This window comes from Rhipicephalus microplus, chromosome X, assembly GCF_043290135.1.
Source record: "Rhipicephalus microplus isolate Deutch F79 chromosome X, USDA_Rmic, whole genome shotgun sequence".
NCBI classification, from domain to species: Eukaryota; Metazoa; Arthropoda; class Arachnida; order Ixodida; family Ixodidae; genus Rhipicephalus; species Rhipicephalus microplus.
Genome location: NC_134710.1, coordinates 40,081,847 through 40,098,776, shown reverse-complemented (window position 1 = coordinate 40,098,776; position 16,930 = coordinate 40,081,847). Strand labels below are relative to the sequence as shown.

The 16,930-nt window shown below is 45.5% G+C and overlaps 1 protein-coding gene across 4 annotated transcripts in view; it reads left to right on the top strand.

Annotated features, from left to right (window-relative positions):
• LOC119175777 (DNA topoisomerase 2) overlaps positions 1 to 16,590 on the top strand; it is a 44,865-nt gene extending 28,275 nt beyond the window's left edge. For all 4 annotated transcript variants that reach the window (XM_075876274.1, XM_075876273.1, XM_075876271.1 and 1 more), the window contains exons 9-13: positions 1,304 to 1,686; positions 1,956 to 2,212; positions 11,831 to 12,123; positions 12,897 to 13,307; positions 15,289 to 16,590. In XM_075876274.1, coding sequence (XP_075732389.1) covers positions 1,304 to 1,686; positions 1,956 to 2,212; positions 11,831 to 12,123; positions 12,897 to 13,307; positions 15,289 to 15,651 — 1,707 coding nt within the window. In that variant the 3' untranslated portion in view covers positions 15,652 to 16,590. The remainder of the gene's footprint in view (positions 1 to 1,303; positions 1,687 to 1,955; positions 2,213 to 11,830; positions 12,124 to 12,896; positions 13,308 to 15,288) is intronic.
• Positions 16,591 to 16,930: the final 340 nt, after the last annotated feature.

Sequence of the window (16,930 nt, the reverse complement as noted above, 5' to 3'; positions counted from 1 at the left end):
TATTAAAAATTTTAAGGGTCCTTTTCTGATCGGACATTGACTGTTACGAATTCGATCATAGTGGAGCTTGAAAGGCAGCTCCATATTCCAGATTTTGCACCCATTTTATTACGGAATTTTCAGTTGTGGTAATAGCCTTTCGTAAATTGACCACATCAACAAATTCCGCCGTAATGAAAACGGACTCTTCATCAGTGGGCTGTGCGCTCACGTCCTCCAGTGATTTGAAAGCATTGAAAGAGTTCAATTCCCTAGTACCGAATCGCTTACCTAATGTTCAATTAATATGGGTACCTGGGCACAAAGGCTTGATTGTAAATAAAACAGCTGATGCGCAACGAAATCTGTGTAAGACGGATCAGCTATTTTTACTCCTACAACAGCTTTTATAGGAGCGGCGAGATTTCGGAGGCAAATAATGATGTCAGAATTCTCTACACTATCTCGAAGAAATTCCCCGTATTTTAATGATCTATTGGTACTGTGGAAAACATGTCATGACAGAGGTCTTGAAGCGACAATCACTAGGTTACGTTGTCGTGTTTTACCATTAAATTTTTATTTATGCAAATCCAACCTGACACACTCTCTGTTTTTTCTTGTGGAGAAGAGGCAACAATAAAACACTTTCTGATCTCTTGCCAAGAAAGATTTCTGCATTAAGAAATATATCTAAAACGCCGTTAAACATCAATAAATTAGATTTAACTCCAAACTTGCTATTCATTGGTACACGTACCCTAGGTCACAGCAACAGGAAAGTATCCGAGGCCATGCTAGATTTCGTTAGACAGATTTATACAATAATTCAGTTACCATGGTCCTTAATCAGTGTAGGCTACAGCAAATTTTCTTGTATATTAATAATTTATTCCCATTCCAGTGTGAATTTGTGTAACCTTTTTTTGTCTCAAGAATCATTAAAAATCTTTTTGTGGTTACAAAACGAAATATTCTAATCTTTTGTAGGAATTAAATATATTTTTTTTTCTAAGCTACCCGATTCTTTGCCGATCTCCAAGGTTGGGTGTGAGCCAAAACTGTAGCATCTACATCTTGTAACGTAATTTACTTCCGCTTTGCAATCCCTCCTTGGTTAGCTTCCAGCGCGCTCGTCGGGACGAGAAGAAAGCGACAAATTCTCAATTCTGGTCGTACTCGACGGCTTCCAAGCATTTTTGCAGCGGTGCATTCGTGAGGCAATGAACTCTTTGAATGAAGCCATTCTATTAAAACCTGTAAAAGCGTTTCAGGGCCCCTTCAATTCATTTGATTGTTCTGTGTCTGCACTGCTGGAACTCAGGTTGAAGAGCAGAGGTTCATCGTGAGCGGCGAGGTGGCCGTGCTCAACTCCACCAGCATCGAGATCACGGAGCTTCCGGTCCGGGTGTGGACTCAGACGTACAAGGAGACGGTGCTGGAGACCATGCTGCATGGCACAGATAAAGTGCCGCCGCTCATATCCGACTACAAGGAGTACCACACAGACACCACCGTTCGCTTCGTGGTTACCATGGCCGAAGAGAAGCTGGCCAAAGCCCGCGAAGAAGGACTGCACAAGGCGTTCAAGCTGCAGACTACGTTCACGACGTCCTCTATGGTTCTGTTCGACTCCAAGGGCGTCCTGAGGACGTTTCGAACCCCCGAGGACATCCTGCGCGACTTCTTCGATACGCGCCTGCAAGCGTGAGTTTTAGTACGTCGGTTGCTGGGGTTTGTGAGCGAGTGGTAACCGCGCAACTAAACTTTCGAATTTCGAGTTGCCTCCACTAAACAAAACACGGCGCGTCACGCTTTAAATTGAAGTAGAAAGATTGCAATTTCGGTCATGATGTTTTGTTTAATCATGACTTTTTTCTTCAACTATTTTCGTGATTTCAGCCACTTCGGGTAGCATAGCGATTGCACGACTTTCACTGGAAACATTATTTTAGCTTTGTATCTAATTTCTGCAGGTATGTCAATCGAAAGGCCTACCTCATCGGTCTGTTGTCGGCTGAAGCGAAGCGCCTCGAAAACCAGGCACGCTTCATTCTCGAGAAAATTGGCAACATCATCAAGATCGAGAACCGCCGCCGCAAAGAGATGTTGGAGACACTGCGGCAGCGGGGCTATGATCCCGACCCCATCCTAATCTGGAAGAAGAAGCAGTTGCAGCTGACAGGGCGTCGAGACAGCCAAGACGAGTCGCAGGATGAAGGCGGAGACGCTGGTCAGTTCTTTTCGTCGGTTTAAAATCGTCAGTTTTCGTCAGTTCTAACATTTATAGCACGTCCTTTTCGCGATGAACTACAGCTCGGCTCTTCCTTGAGCTATTCTTGCTTGTACAAAGCTGTCAGAGAGTGCCCAGCGTTCCCCATCCGCCCCACCACTTCATCCCCTGATTATTGAGGGGATTGACCCAAAGTCGGCCGGTGGACTGCACCACCCGTTTGACAAGAGTTGGCTCCTTACAACGAAGTCTCTCGTGAGATTAAAACAAGGGCAGATTCTGGCACTGTAGTTGTCCGCCGCTGCCGCCGGTGTCCGTAACCACTCGGGGAAGTTGTTTGCTTCCCCCATGAATGAAGCGTCACAATCAGCACGTGGTACACTTCCTATAGGGAGTAAACCAACTCGTGCGCTTTCCCTTTGGGCAGTCTGCATTTTGGGCACGGGAAGGCGTAGGTGCCAGCAATCCGCCTGCGACAATACTCTTCCACGAAGAGAAAGTTCGTAGTTTCTTCACGCTTCGTGTGGCGATGGTCGAAAACTCCCCACTTGTATCGGCGCGTTTTAGGGATTTCTACTCACAATTTCTACAAAAAAAAAGCCCGAGTTTTTTTTTGTCAAAACCGGGACACGGTGTCCAAGTGACTTCCTGGACCTTTCACTGGTAAAGCTGCATCCTCTACATATCCCGATACATTTACACATGCTAGAAAACTAGCTGACAAAAGCATTCGCGCTGAGCTTTATGCATCAACGTTCACCACTTATCTAACTTCGTCCAAATTGCCCAAAGGGTTACAAATGCGACTAAATGCAGCTACTTCCGGGCTATCCGCTCACCACAAGGCGAGATGGCAACAAGTTTTACAAAGTGCTTCGCTAAATTTGACGCGCATTGTTATAGACCACAAGAAATCACGCGCTAAACAACTGTTTCAGAAAGAAGCGCTTCTGCTATCGCAGATAACGCTACTCGAATCTGATCACTTGGTAGCTTACCAGCAAAATAAGTTTGCAAAACTAAATGCAATCAAGCAAAAAAAAGTACATGCGTGCTAACTTGCTCCCTTCGTCAAGCCGTTAGAGGTGATTGAGCCGATAAAGGAGAACGAGCACTGCATGACAATGTTATAAATCTTTCTTCGGAAATGCTTTCCGGCGCGCAGATATCTTGTTCATCGAAGGGCCTTAGTTTTTGTCAGGCAAACGGTGGGTTCAATCAATTTCAACTTATTAAGGACATTCACAACTCCGCCCGATACATGCGCCTTAAAGGATATTTCTACGGTCATTATACTGACCGTCAAAGTGGGCTGGTACTCCCTCAGCAGAAGCACTAAACCCCACCGCCACAACGTGATCGGTGCTTAGACCTATATATCAGGGCTGTATAACAAGACGTCATAGATTCTTACAAAACTCGCGCTCCCCATTGGCATAACCTATGAACAAAAAAGGGCACTCGAAGCGCTAGAAATAACCCTGAAATCATAATTAAGCCGGCAGACAAAGGTGGTGCTATTGTCATTCTTAGTATATATGACTATACGGGATCATATGACTATACGGGGTCATATGAGTATATATGACTATACGGGTTTTAAGAAATGGGTCCAATACTTTTTTAATTACGAAAAAGAAGTATCTGCGTGCTACTTGCGGCGTTGCCTTCCTGTAGCAGTATGGATCTTCAGATGGGTACAGACAATAATTACGGCAGTAATTATAGAAATTAACACAGTTAACTTTTTGGCCAGTGGTAATAGCCAGGCGAGTGAAACAGGCTAATTTAAGCCCTTCCTACGAGTCCATAGCCATTTTGATATTTTGGATAAGCGGACATTGTACAATCACCGTGGAGTGACGAATTATAGCCAATTTAGCTGGCGAAGCCCCGCCGCGGTGGTCTAGTGGCTAAGGTACTCGGCTGCTGACCCGCAGGTCGCGGGTTCGATTCCCGGCTGCGGCGGCTGCATTTCCGATGGAGGCGGAAATGTTGTAGGCCCGTGTACTCAGATTTGGGTGCACGTTAAAGAACCCCAGGTGGTCAAAATTTCCGGAGCCCTCCACTACGGCGTCTCTCATAATCAAACGGTGGTTTTGGGACGTTAAACCCCACAAATCAATCAATTTAGCTGGCGAAACCAAAACGCGCGCCCCAAACTGCACATCTAATATTCACTTCTACAACGCCATCAATGACGACACTGTTTCCCTCGGATTGGGGGAGAATTAGGCGAGCGTCAATAAGCGGCCTCGAAGTGAAGTGTCAAAATTGCCGGTTCATAACGGTGAGGGAAGAAGGGACGTCACTGAAGGTGTTGTCGAGGTGAACGGTAGATGCGCTGTTTCGTGCGTTGGTTTAGGCTTCGCCAGCTAAATTAGGCTCATTGCATCGCTCCGCGGTGATTACCAGCAGCCGCTTTTCCAAAACTTCAAAGTGGCTATGGAATATTCTTAGGAAGGGCTTGAATTTGCCCATTTGACTCGACCGGCAATCTCCACTGGTTAAAATGTTGATTGTGTTATTTCTATAAGTACTATCTTAATTATTGTTTGAGCGCATCTGATGATGCCTTCTGCCACAGGAAAGGCAACGCCACAAATATCACGCAGATACCTACTTTCTGCGATTTTTAAAGAATTTTGACACATTTCTTGAAACACCCTGTATAAGTGAACGTGAGAGGCATGCTGTCCGATCGTAACTTTTACGGACCTCTGTGGCGATCCTGCAAACGACTACAAGGTCGATTTGTGGAACGTACTAACATTTGTAAAGAACGAAAAGATCGATAAAGCGACAGCCCGTCCACTCGTTCCATTCAGCCCAGTGGCAGGTAGAATTTATCTTCTGCCCGAGATGCACAAAGTGAATAACCTCGGACGCCCCATCATCTTTTGCATATGATCCTTTACTGAAAATCTATCCATGTTTGTCGGTAGTCTCGTAAACAGGATTCCACCTACTTTCTAGTCATTTATAGAGGGTACAAATCACTTCTTGAAATACATTTTAGATGTAGGTGCTTCAGACGGTAGTCTTCCGGTTACACTTGATGTCTTTTTGTTGTACACAAACATTCCACACAACGATGGCATTTTCGCTCACATAAAAGCTTATGAAAATTTCAGTTTTGACAAGCCAGTTGATGGTGAAACCATTGGTACCATCATGAAGCTCATCTTAGAAAAAAAAACGACTTCGAATTGGATAACTCACGATATATGTTCAGACAAACGGGACATCTATGGGCACTAGAGTAGGTCCCAACTATGCAATTATATATGAGCATTTTGGAAGCTAACTTCATTGAGAATTCAACTCTGAAACCTTTCTTTTATAAGCGTTTCATCGATGGCATTTTCGTGATTTGGCCACATGTCGATGAAGGTTTTAATGTTTCATTAAGAAGCAACGTTGCTTGTTGGGCGAGTTGGAAGAAGACAATTATAGTGTAGTAAAGTGCAAAAAGCAGACAATAAACAAACGAGCAAACAAGGACGGGGAGGCTGTGTCTTCGTCCTCTCGCTTGTTTGTCTACTTTTTGCGCTCCACTACATTGATTCATTAAGAACTTCAACAATGCCCACCCCACAATTACTATCTCTCATAATTACTCAACAACCATAAACTTTCTCGACGTTACCGTCACAGCTAGAAAAGGACAGCTCTCTACAAAACTCGCAAACTGAGGGATAGGCATCAGCTTCTCCGTTTCTATAGCAGTCACGTCCGACATTTTAAAAAATAAAGACCTTACAGATAAGCTCACAGGTTCAAAATAATATGCTAAAACCACAATGATTCCTTTTCGAATTGCCAGGATCTTATACGTTCACTCTTAACGTAAATACCCACCGGAAATAGTCCATGACGCCATTAAGCACGCCAACAAACTAAACGAAATTGACCTGATTCAAGCCATCCCCAACGATTCCAGTACATTCTAGGCTAATCTTGTGCTCACCCATTCAGCGTCAGCCCCAAACGTCAATGCCACAATAACATATGAACTCAAAGTGAACGCCCAGAAAATATATTTCCAGAACAATACAGAGTCATTTACAGACGCGCACGGAACCTCCGCGATATTCTTTCATCTTCTAAGCTCACCACCCCTAAACAAAATGGCTGTGGTCCTTGTGAGAAGTCAGTGCAAGGTGTTTGCGCACATGGTAACTGCGCAAACTGTCAGCAGTTCATCCACTGGCTTTGAGCTAACAGTCAGTGGCAATCTAAATTGTGACAGTTCCAACGTAGTATACTTGCATGAAAGCAATACTTGTAATCTACAATATATTGGCCATACTGAAACACCGTTTAAAACGCAATTTAATAATCATGTCTCACGTCAGAACTCTCGCAATTTTGTCTTTATTAAAACATAACAACACCTGGTCATTTTTTCGACAAAATTAAAGCAGTGGTATTGAAATCCGGTTTACGCTCACCCCATGAGCGGGAAATCTACGAATTGTTTTTAGTCTACAAGTTCGATACCGTAAAGTCTACAATAAACGGAAAACCCAGGCGTACCGAGTATTCTACCCTCCACTACTTAACCTGTTTCATGTCATTCCGAGCTTTTATTCAGTTTATTTTATTTTTTATTGATATTTTCAATCTTGGCACAACTGTTCTTGTCCTCTGCTTCAAAAACTCAGTTGACCTGATCATCTTTAGTGGATATTCATTTCTTGATATACTGGCGAGAAGAATTTGAGTGAGTATTTACACTTGCAGCATAACGGCGGTTTGCAGTTTGCGCGCGCATACTTCTCCGTTAGCTCATCCTTGCTGAGAGAGAGAGGAAAAGCAAGAAAAAGAGAAATACGCAGCGCTGCACGTATGTGCTTCTTTGATGTGACAGTAGTATGCTTAGCTGTAAAACTGTAAGCTTTAAATTGAAGTTTAATGAGAACGAACTAGCCTAACTTTTAATTAGGCATTCTTAGTGCAGAAAATCCACGGACTTTTACCATCCCCTGGTTCGTGGGATCAAGTTTCGGGGCAAAATTAAAAGCTGAGCTTCCCACTGCTTGAGTCCACTGCTTTATTTGTCGCCACTTTGCAAGCTGCCACCACTGTTACAAGCTACCATAAGCAAGGTTGATCACTGATCAGGTTGGTCGGAGACTAAAGCGCAATTTTTTTTGGCGCTTGCAGTACGACAGAACCGAACATTAGAAAGAATGAATCGCACTCATAAGCTCACAGCAGCTTCGACAGAGCAGTGCTGATATTCTTTTTTAATGAAAGAAAATTATTTTCCTGGAGCAGCAAGTGTTCTCACCAGTTCATAAAAACATTCCTCATTCCCATCTGTAGCATGCATCGGCCACCAGGCACAGCAGAATAAAAGCATGAAAAAGTGATGTAATGCTGTTGGGCCCCTGTTCAGCGCTAGCCTGCTCTGCAATGCTACAGCACAAGACACGAAAGCGTCGTTCAGCGGCCCGCACCATAAAGATCCTACAAGGAAAATATTCACAGAGAATCGTTGGAAATATTTCATTATATGTAACATTCCCACGTAATATTATCCTTTTGCCGAAACAATATAACAAGGTGATTAATGTAATCGAGAAAAACTTCGCTTTAGTTGTTGGTGTCCCCAGCGCGCAGCCAACAGTGGCCACTGTCGAAAGGTAGGGGGGGGGGGGGGGCTCAACCCCCCTACCACTTCTTAGAGGGGGGGGGGGGGGCCCTTGCCCCCTGGCTGATATGTGTATGGTTAGCTACCATATGCGCGAGTTAATTGATGTAGCAGTGTCCAGGGCTACCATGCTAGTGAGCGCCAGCGTCTCATATTAGCTTATCGCTACTGGGGTTGCTATAATACTTATGTCCCTGTTGACATCGTTGCGAAAGCGCACACAACTGCGTGTACAAACATCTAGAACTGTTCAGCATATGTCTGCGTGTGCAACATTTATACATATATTTAGCGCCATTTCATGACGTCGCTCAATAAAATAATTACAACTCGGCCATCTTCCCTCCCCATGCTTCGCAGAACGTCGATTCCCGAGGTATACTTGTTGGTTGGTAACGACGTTATTGGAAGTCCGGCAGAGCTTTCGCCAACCGGGCCTTAGGTCTCCTGCGTGAGGACTTAAGGACCTTGCCTGACCGCCACATCGTGGGCCTACTGGACGGCCCGGAGTTGGTCGCCGAGGCTGGGTCTACACAAGGCAGCGGCCCTCCGTGGTAGAAGGGTTCTGGATTTAGCACCTTGCGAATTTTCGGTAGAATTCTAGAGCATCTGATTTAATTTGGCATCCTCAATACGACATATCTTGCGTATATTCGTCGGATATATATTGAGTATAGTTTGTTAAACAGTAAGAGGTTGGAGTACATGTGCGCCTGGAGCTGTCGTAGGGCCGCCGCCTGCATCCTGTTCACATTCTCGCTGGGTGGAGGAAATTTTCGGCCGGCCAGGTATAGAAGGCCTTGGTAATTTCCCTACAGGTCGTCAAACAGTCTTTGGTGTTTCCCCATGGAGGATGGTCGCCGGCGCGGTTTGCGAGTTCGTGCGTCTTGGCATGTGCCGTCTCATTTAGGTTACAGCGTGTCTCCGATACATCTCTCATGTGAGTCGGGAACCATAGGAGTCTGGTTGGAAGCTCTACCTCCTGATGAAATTTTTAATGCGTAAGACTTTGGCCGCTCACTGCGAGATCCATCATTTGGCGAAGTTTCTGACCGCTTGTCTCGAGTCGCAGAGAACAGTAGTGTGCATGTCGAATCAGTGAGCGTGAGCGCCACCGCTATTTCCTCCGCTACTTGTGCGTGCTCACATCGAGTACTTGCAGATATTCTCGTTTTGCCTTTCCAATTAACGACTGTGATTTCTAATCGCAAGCGGTCTGCGTATTCAGCGGCGTCAAGAACTGCGTTCACATTTCGTCGGCGTAAGTGCACAGGAGAGCTCTTGAGCCGGCCTCTCTTCTGGCCCGGTTGTGTTCCGGGTGAACGTTCCGTGGAATCGGGTCAACCCTTAGCGTTTGCCGGATCGCGTCTGCAGCAGTGACTTTCTGGCTTTGTTTGGTGTGGTAACAGATGCCGAGACTTTTCATGATCTGGCGTCCTGCTGTCGTGCCCAATAGTCTTTCCAGTTTGGAAGTGCACTGTGCCTCGGCTATTTTGCTGAGCGCGTTGTGAAGTCCAAGCTGAAGCAGCCGGCGCGTGCTAGTGAACTCGGGTAGACCAATTTCCACCTTGTACAACTTGTGGATGAGGACGTTGATCTTGGCTTGTTCTGTCTTGTACCATTTGTGGAATACCACAACGTACGCAGTGTTACGCATGACGAAAGAGTGCATAAGTCGTATGAGACTCGATTGGACTTGGGCCTCGAATGTCGCTGCGGTGGTAATGCGGCTTATCCCATTGCACTGCAGAGTGCAGTCGTGTCACGTAGGGCAGAATGATAGCAAGGCGGAGGCTGCGCGGAATTGTGCGCAAATTGCGTCGCCACACATGTATGTGCAAGGGTGTGTGAGCGCATCCACTCTATATCGGTTGTCGGCTTATGAGACCCCACTCCATTGAGTGGAAGCTTTAAGCACTGTTTGTATAACAGACTTTGACCGTGCGATATATTATATCCGTGTCTTCCATGCAATATACGGGAATATTGGTACGACGTAGGGCACCTTCAATCATTCCGATGGTAACAACACTGAACTACGGTACACTTCTATTTTGCCAGTCATTTGCTTCAAAACAAGGTCATCCAAGGAATAGCAAATGCTTCACAAACTGTTTTTCGTTGGTCACCTTCAAAGTTTGTAAAGGTTCCAGCTATCGGGGCAAGTTACGGTGACTGCAATATTTCATCTGTGAAGCAAGAAAACACCACCTTGTGTACTTAAATGACTTTGCCACATGTATATAGGGTGCCAGATGCTTTAGTTGTCGACACGAATTACGGCATAGATGCTAAGGCATCTGACTTGGTCGCGAGAGATGTGTAGTTGGAAATCCGCCATGGTGTATCAAATGGCCTCGGTGCTCGGATGCCGACCCGGACCTTGCGGGCTCGATGCCGCGGTGACATCTCGGTGGAAGCGAAAGGGCGGCCGGGCACTGTGCAATGTCAGTGTAGGTTAAGGAACACCAGATGGTCGAAATTTCTGGAGCCCTCCACTACGGCGTTCCTCACAATTATAACGTCGTTCTGGGACTTGAAGCTCTAGGCATCATCATCATCATCATCATCATCATCATCATCATTGTCGTTGTCGTCGTCGTCATATCATCTGGTTATCTATTATCATTAATATATTGTCATTATTATATTACCATTATTAAATTATCATTAATAAATTATCAATATTATATTATCATATTTTACTATTATTACGGTACTATCATTATTACAATTGCGGGGTTCGAACCTCACGTTGAAGCGCAATCAGCCGTTGGCCAGACTTCTATGTTTGCCTAAGATAAAGCACGCATAATGAGACTGGAGAAGGGCTGCCTGAACAACGAATATTTACTGGAACTGAAACATGTCATGACGAAAACTATATGAACACACTATAACCAGAAATCGACGAGCATAAAACATTGGTGGAGCCTATGCTTTTCTATCAGACTTGTACTCGTATTTCTTAGCGCAGCTACTGTTATTGCTGCAGTACTGTCCCAAATGAAGATCGCTTTGTAGAAATGTGGCTCAAGGTATACATTTTTTTTGTTCGAGGATTTCTCATTACGCCGAGCGTCAGTTTGTTCTTGAACTTCTTTTTTGAAGAAAAAAAATGACGCTCTGAATAGTTACACTGATGAAAGGGACAGAAGACAACCACCTGTTTGTAGCACGAAGCCTAAAGGAAATCCACATGGATTTCTCAAAACAAAAACTTAGTTGCCGAAAAATTCGTTCTGATCCGGTGTTCAAACCCGGGGTTGCAGCCATCTTTCTACAAACGGGTGGTTTCATGTCTATTTTCCCTTTCTTAATCTTCCCGCAACTTTCGATTCCACATAACTCATTTGCAATACTTGTGTCCGTGTGCTTCGAGTTGTCGATGAATTCGTCCTCTCGCTGTCAATTGCCACTTTCCTGGTTAGCTCAAGTGACAGTGCAACCACCCCGGAAATCCACTATATTCCGGGTTCGAACTCCGGACCGGGACGAAGTTTTCAGCAACTAAGAGGCTGTTTTTTTTTTTGGAGAAAGCCGCACGGATTGCCTTGTGGCTTCGTGCTACAAACAGGTGGTTGCTTTTTCCCTTTCCCAACCCTTTCTGCACCTTGTGGGTTTCCGCAGAACTCATTTGCAGTTATACTAATGATTGCAGAAACATCTCAAGCAGCCAAAGAGAACTAATAAAGCTAGATTTCTCGGCAACAGCTGCAGCTTTGTCCTTAATGAAGCTGAAATCTGAAGGAACGCAAGTGTAGGTGTTTCGATAAAAACATCATTTTATGCGTCATTTCCAATTCTGGACGCTGTGACTGAAATCCTACCGTTTTATCCTTCCGTAAGAGTCGTGATTATCCTGTATAACAGGGCGACTCTGAGCCTCGACTCCCCATTCCCCCTTATTTTTTTTTCATTTTTTGAAAACTAACCTCCTAAAAACTGAACGGTTGCAGCCGAAGAACCGGATGAGGAGCGAGACAAGGACGGTGGCAGCGTGCACTACAACTACCTCCTGGGCATGCCGCTTTGGAGTCTGACTATGGAGAGGAAGGACGACCTGCTCAAGAAGCGTGACGAGAAGCGAGGGGAACTCGAAGTGCTGCGTCGAAAGTCCGCCGAGAACCTCTGGGAAGAAGACCTGGACGCCTTCTCTGCCAAGCTGGACGAAGTGGAGCAGGCGCAGCGCGATGAAGAGGACTCTACTGGCGTCAAGACGACCAAGGGGTCCAAGGGCGGACGCTCTAAGGTACCTATAGCTTTAGGGGCGATGTATCTTAAGGGTGAGGCTTGTCCAGTGTCTGTTGTCACGGCTACGTTGAATGGGATAACGGTCGGGTAACGTACGGTATAGTTGGTACATATGTAATACCCGAAAATAGGTCAAGCAATAGACTAATATGAACGATACTTTCTACAGAAAAATATGAGACACCCACAAGCGCAAACCTATAGTCGGTGCCGTCAACGTAGATACTATGGATCTTATGACCTAGCTTTGTCGCCGAGACTATGCGACCTTTTGTCACTTTATGTGTATGAATTTAGATTGCATATATGGACAGCGCTCGGGTAACGTATGGTATAGTCAAAACGTATTACACACACACTAATTTAACAAAAGACTATTATAAATCATAATTATGTCAGAACAGTAGAAAACACCTACAAGCACAAACGCGAAACACTAGTCGGCGACTTCAACGTAGACATTATGACCCTTAAGACCTAGCTTTGCCCGCTCGACATCATTCCCTTTGCGAAGATGCGTAAATTTTGTTTCTGTAAGAACTGGCCACTTGGTGACAGCTTGTACACGAAAGGTGCGAAAGTGTGCGAGTGAGCTTTTTATGCGAGACTGCAGGTGCTTTGTTGATGTATTCGGTGACGTGTTTGGTTGTGTTAATGTCAGCAGACCACTAAAGTTCTTACCTTGTTCGGCAAGCGTTGCCATGCCCCTTTATTACCGCATATGCTTGGTCGACACCTAGGACTGCTCTTGCATATACATTCATCTCGCAGGCCGTGGCGTCTAAGAGGGCCGAAAGTGAGACGAAGCCCTCGGCGTTCGCGGAGCGCGTTGTGCCAAAGGTCGAGTGGGAAGCGAAGGCCAAGACCACCGGAGCGCGCCGCGGGGCCGCCAAGAAGGCGACCGGCGATGCTGCTGTCGATGGCCTCGGTGATGGCGGGGACGGCAACGCTGCAACGTTGACCAGCACCACCAGTCCCGGTGGCCTTGAACGGGGAACAGATTCTGCACCCGCCAAGGCGCCACTGCGTAAACGAGGAGGCGCCACTAAGGACACGTCTGCTATGACTAAAACAAAGTCAAAGAAAAAGAACTCTCGGTCGGGCTCTGATTCTTTGGGGAACGACGAGCCGCCCAACAGCGTGGGTTCAGAAGACGACCTCGAGCCCGTGGCGGGCCCTTCAGTAAGTGCAACTAACTGGTTGTAAATTCAAATCACTGGTAACAATTATAACATATAGACACCATGGAATAGATGGGAAAAAGCACGGCGTTTAATTTATGTCCCTGAAGTCCCAACTTTTTCCGTTCACCTGGTTGTCTAAATGTAACGAGAGATGGAAAGAAACGTGAACAATGAGGTGCACTGTTTTCATCACACTCTGACCACAGCGGTGCACGCGCACGCACGCACGCAAAATCTATAATGGTTCTTGATTGCATAATGGATGGCACTAGTGACTTTTTATTACCAACCAGTCTAGAGCCGCTTGAAAAGAAATGCGAAACAGCAGATGTAGATCCCACACTGCTCGTGTTTCTTTCCATCGCCATTGTACATGCATTTTAGCTCCTGCTTAAGTAGTTGTATCACTAAATTAGAATTGTAATCGGCATGAAACCAGAAGGCGGAGAGGGTATGCATCATCGGATAGTTGGCGAGTGAGCGTCAGCCTCAAACGACAAAGCCTGTTGAAAAGCAAACAGTGGCGTGGGCTTCAATTAAGGATATGCTGAACGGCACTTCTGCTTGTGCATGGCACTAGAAATATGGGGACAATATATTGTAATAAATGACTGCCGAATGGGGCGATCTGATAAAAAATGAGTTAAGATACTTGCAGTAGGTGCACTTCTGCCTGCGACTAGTGTTTATTTCTGGTCATAGAAGTACTTTTACATCGCAAACACAGAACAAGCGCTGGGCCCGCTTGAAGACATGAGTATACGATTGAGCGCCTTGTCCAGCGCCACCTCTATTTTTAGAAGAGGCGCTGGCGCTGTCACACCATGCAACAAGTTTGCCATAGCGGTCCGCAAGCTATATTTGATCACAACAGTAGCGAAATCACCAGCACAGCGTCAGTTTTATTAAACGTGTATTGCCTGAAGATACGTCTGGTTATTGCGTAAATGACGGGAGGGACTAGCTGTATAGAGACGCAGAATATTCACACTTGCTTTTTACTTCCTTGTTGTGTGCATTTCATATATGTATGCCCAGTGGACATAATCGATGGGAACGAATGTTTGAGCTAGACGGCAGCACCGTTTTTTCAGAAAAGGTCGTTGTTTATGTGCAGTGCGATTGACGTCACAGCATAGACTAAAAAGAGCTCACAGAAAAGACATGAAATGCAGCAGGGAATTGATGTTAGTTCTTTAAGGCTCGCGCGTTTGATAGCTTAAACGTGATAAGGAATGTCATACTAGAATAATTGCTGTATAAGCTTAATATCCCGTGGGTTATTTTCGAATCACCTTTCTACATAACGGATTCTCTCTTGTCTAAGGCACATAGTACACATGCAGTTTTTTATAGATTTTTTAAAAGAACTGCTATGACAGTCCGCTGCTGTCATTTTCGCACAGGTCCTCTATGCTTAGGTGGAAGTATTTTCCTGAAGCTGAATGGCAATGACGCGACTAATTAACAAATCAATCATTAACAGGTAAATTAACAAATTTGGTGTCCTTGCTGTATTAGGAAGTTGTCATAACCACCATCATCAGCCTGACTACGTCCACTGCAGGTCAAAAGCCTCTCCCATGATCCACCAATCAACCTAGTCTTGTGCTTTCTGCTGCCCCGCTATACCTGCGAACTTTGTAGATGCAAAGCATTTATCTGCAAACATCGGTGACTTTGACCGTATCTCTGTCTCTCTGTCTGTCTGTCTGTCTGTCTGTCTGTCACTGCGGAATAGTATCCCCACTTCGACGTAGTGTATGTGCGAAAACGACAGGAGCCAAATGCTATTGAATTTTATCGAGAGATCTTTAACGTGTAAAAAAAAGCCTGTATACAGGGTGTTCAAATTTAGTGGGAGATTCTTGCTGACCAAGTCTTCTTTTCGATTCTTTCCCACAACTTCTTTGGTGTATCTCTGCGTAACTTGGACCACCCTGCCTTACCAACTTTCAATCTCCCCGCACGCTACGCAGCATCGCCAGCAACGCAAGGCTCCACAACAAGCACACCCTCGGAAGAAGCACGGAGCCGCGGCTAAGACAAAGCAGCGCGACGCCACCAGTGACGAAGGTGACACGGACTTCGTCAAGCCACCCACCAAGAAACCCGGCGCAGTTTCTCGGGCACGCAAGAAGGCTCCGGTGGACGACTCCGAGTCCGACCCTATGTCGGCTCCGAAGAAGGCAACCAAGAAAATGAGGGTCCTGTCGTCCTCCTCCTCTTCGAGCGATGACGACGTGCCTGCCGTGCCGCGTCCAAGTCCCGCCAACCGAGGGCGCTCCAGGGCAGCGCCTGTAAACTACAATTTCGGAAGCGATACCAGTGACGGATTCTGAAACACCTCGTGTGCTGAGTTAACTGTGATATACTGCGTTCTGATGCTTGCGCCTCCACCTATGCATAGAAGAGCCATGTGCGAGCTTCGTGGCGTGTACATCACATTGAACGGCGGTGTGACCGATTGACATTTTTTGCCGCCTTCATCACTGTGACTATATAATGTTCCACACGCGAGTGCAACAGCCCACTTAGTGACAAGTGTTCCTTATCCTACAGACTGTCTCAGTGTGCATGTTTGCGCTCCTTTTTTTTTGTGTCCGGCAGTGACATCTACTTACGGTTTCAACTGGCAGAGGACTTTTTGTAGGAGACGAGCAGTAGAGGTTTTGCTGACGGGCTTTCGTCACTGAAGGAAGAAGCAGAGGAATATTACCGAGGATTTGCCGATTTTCCATATGCGTTCTTTTTTCGGCTCTGTAGGTTCATGCACCAGGTCGATGACATTGTCACTGCCGAGCATATTACAAGGTGGCTTATCGTGCTAGGTACCCAAGTGCTTCAATTTTAAGATTTTTAACCAGTTTTATATTCATGTTAAACCACTTTACTTCTTCACAATGAAGGAAGCGAGAATAATTGGGCTGTTTTTTTTTTCGGGCAGCGATTTTAAATTTGTTCCAGGAAGTGCCTCACGTAGCTTATGTGCTGGCAACCTCTACCGCTCCTTCATAACACCTTGCAGTTACAATCAAGTTAAGTGTTTTACCTTTGACAGTACTAGCTTGGTATCAGTCGTAATATATTTGTAACGTATTTAAGGATACACCTCTTTACTTGTTCTGTTTGTTGTTATTTGCATTGTAGTGAAAAAGGACCCCATCCACTTCTTGCCGCTACTGTGTTGACACCGCTACCGCTTTTAGTCTTGTGTTCACATAAGAGCATTTATTTTTATTTGGACAAATATATAGTCGGTGTACGAATTTCTCTGGCAAGACATGCTCCAAAGTGTCCATTGGTGGCGCCGTGTATGGGCGCGTCGACTGGTTCGCCCGCGAGGACTGTGCGTTGCCCACTTCAAAGGCTTATTCACAATAGCAATTGACGCTCGCTAAATGTGCTAAAAAAGAAAAAAAACAGGCGTAGTTTTACAGTAGAAAACTATAGACTGCAAGGCAGAATTCCTGGGTTCCGCTCCGGCATGGGCGAAGTCTGTAAAGGCTTATTCTGAATTTCATTCTCGGCTACCAACGTTATCTTTCATTGACGTTATATTCATGACGAAAACGTCTTTCTTTAATTCATAATGAAAAAGGTTGAACCTGTTCAGTGAAA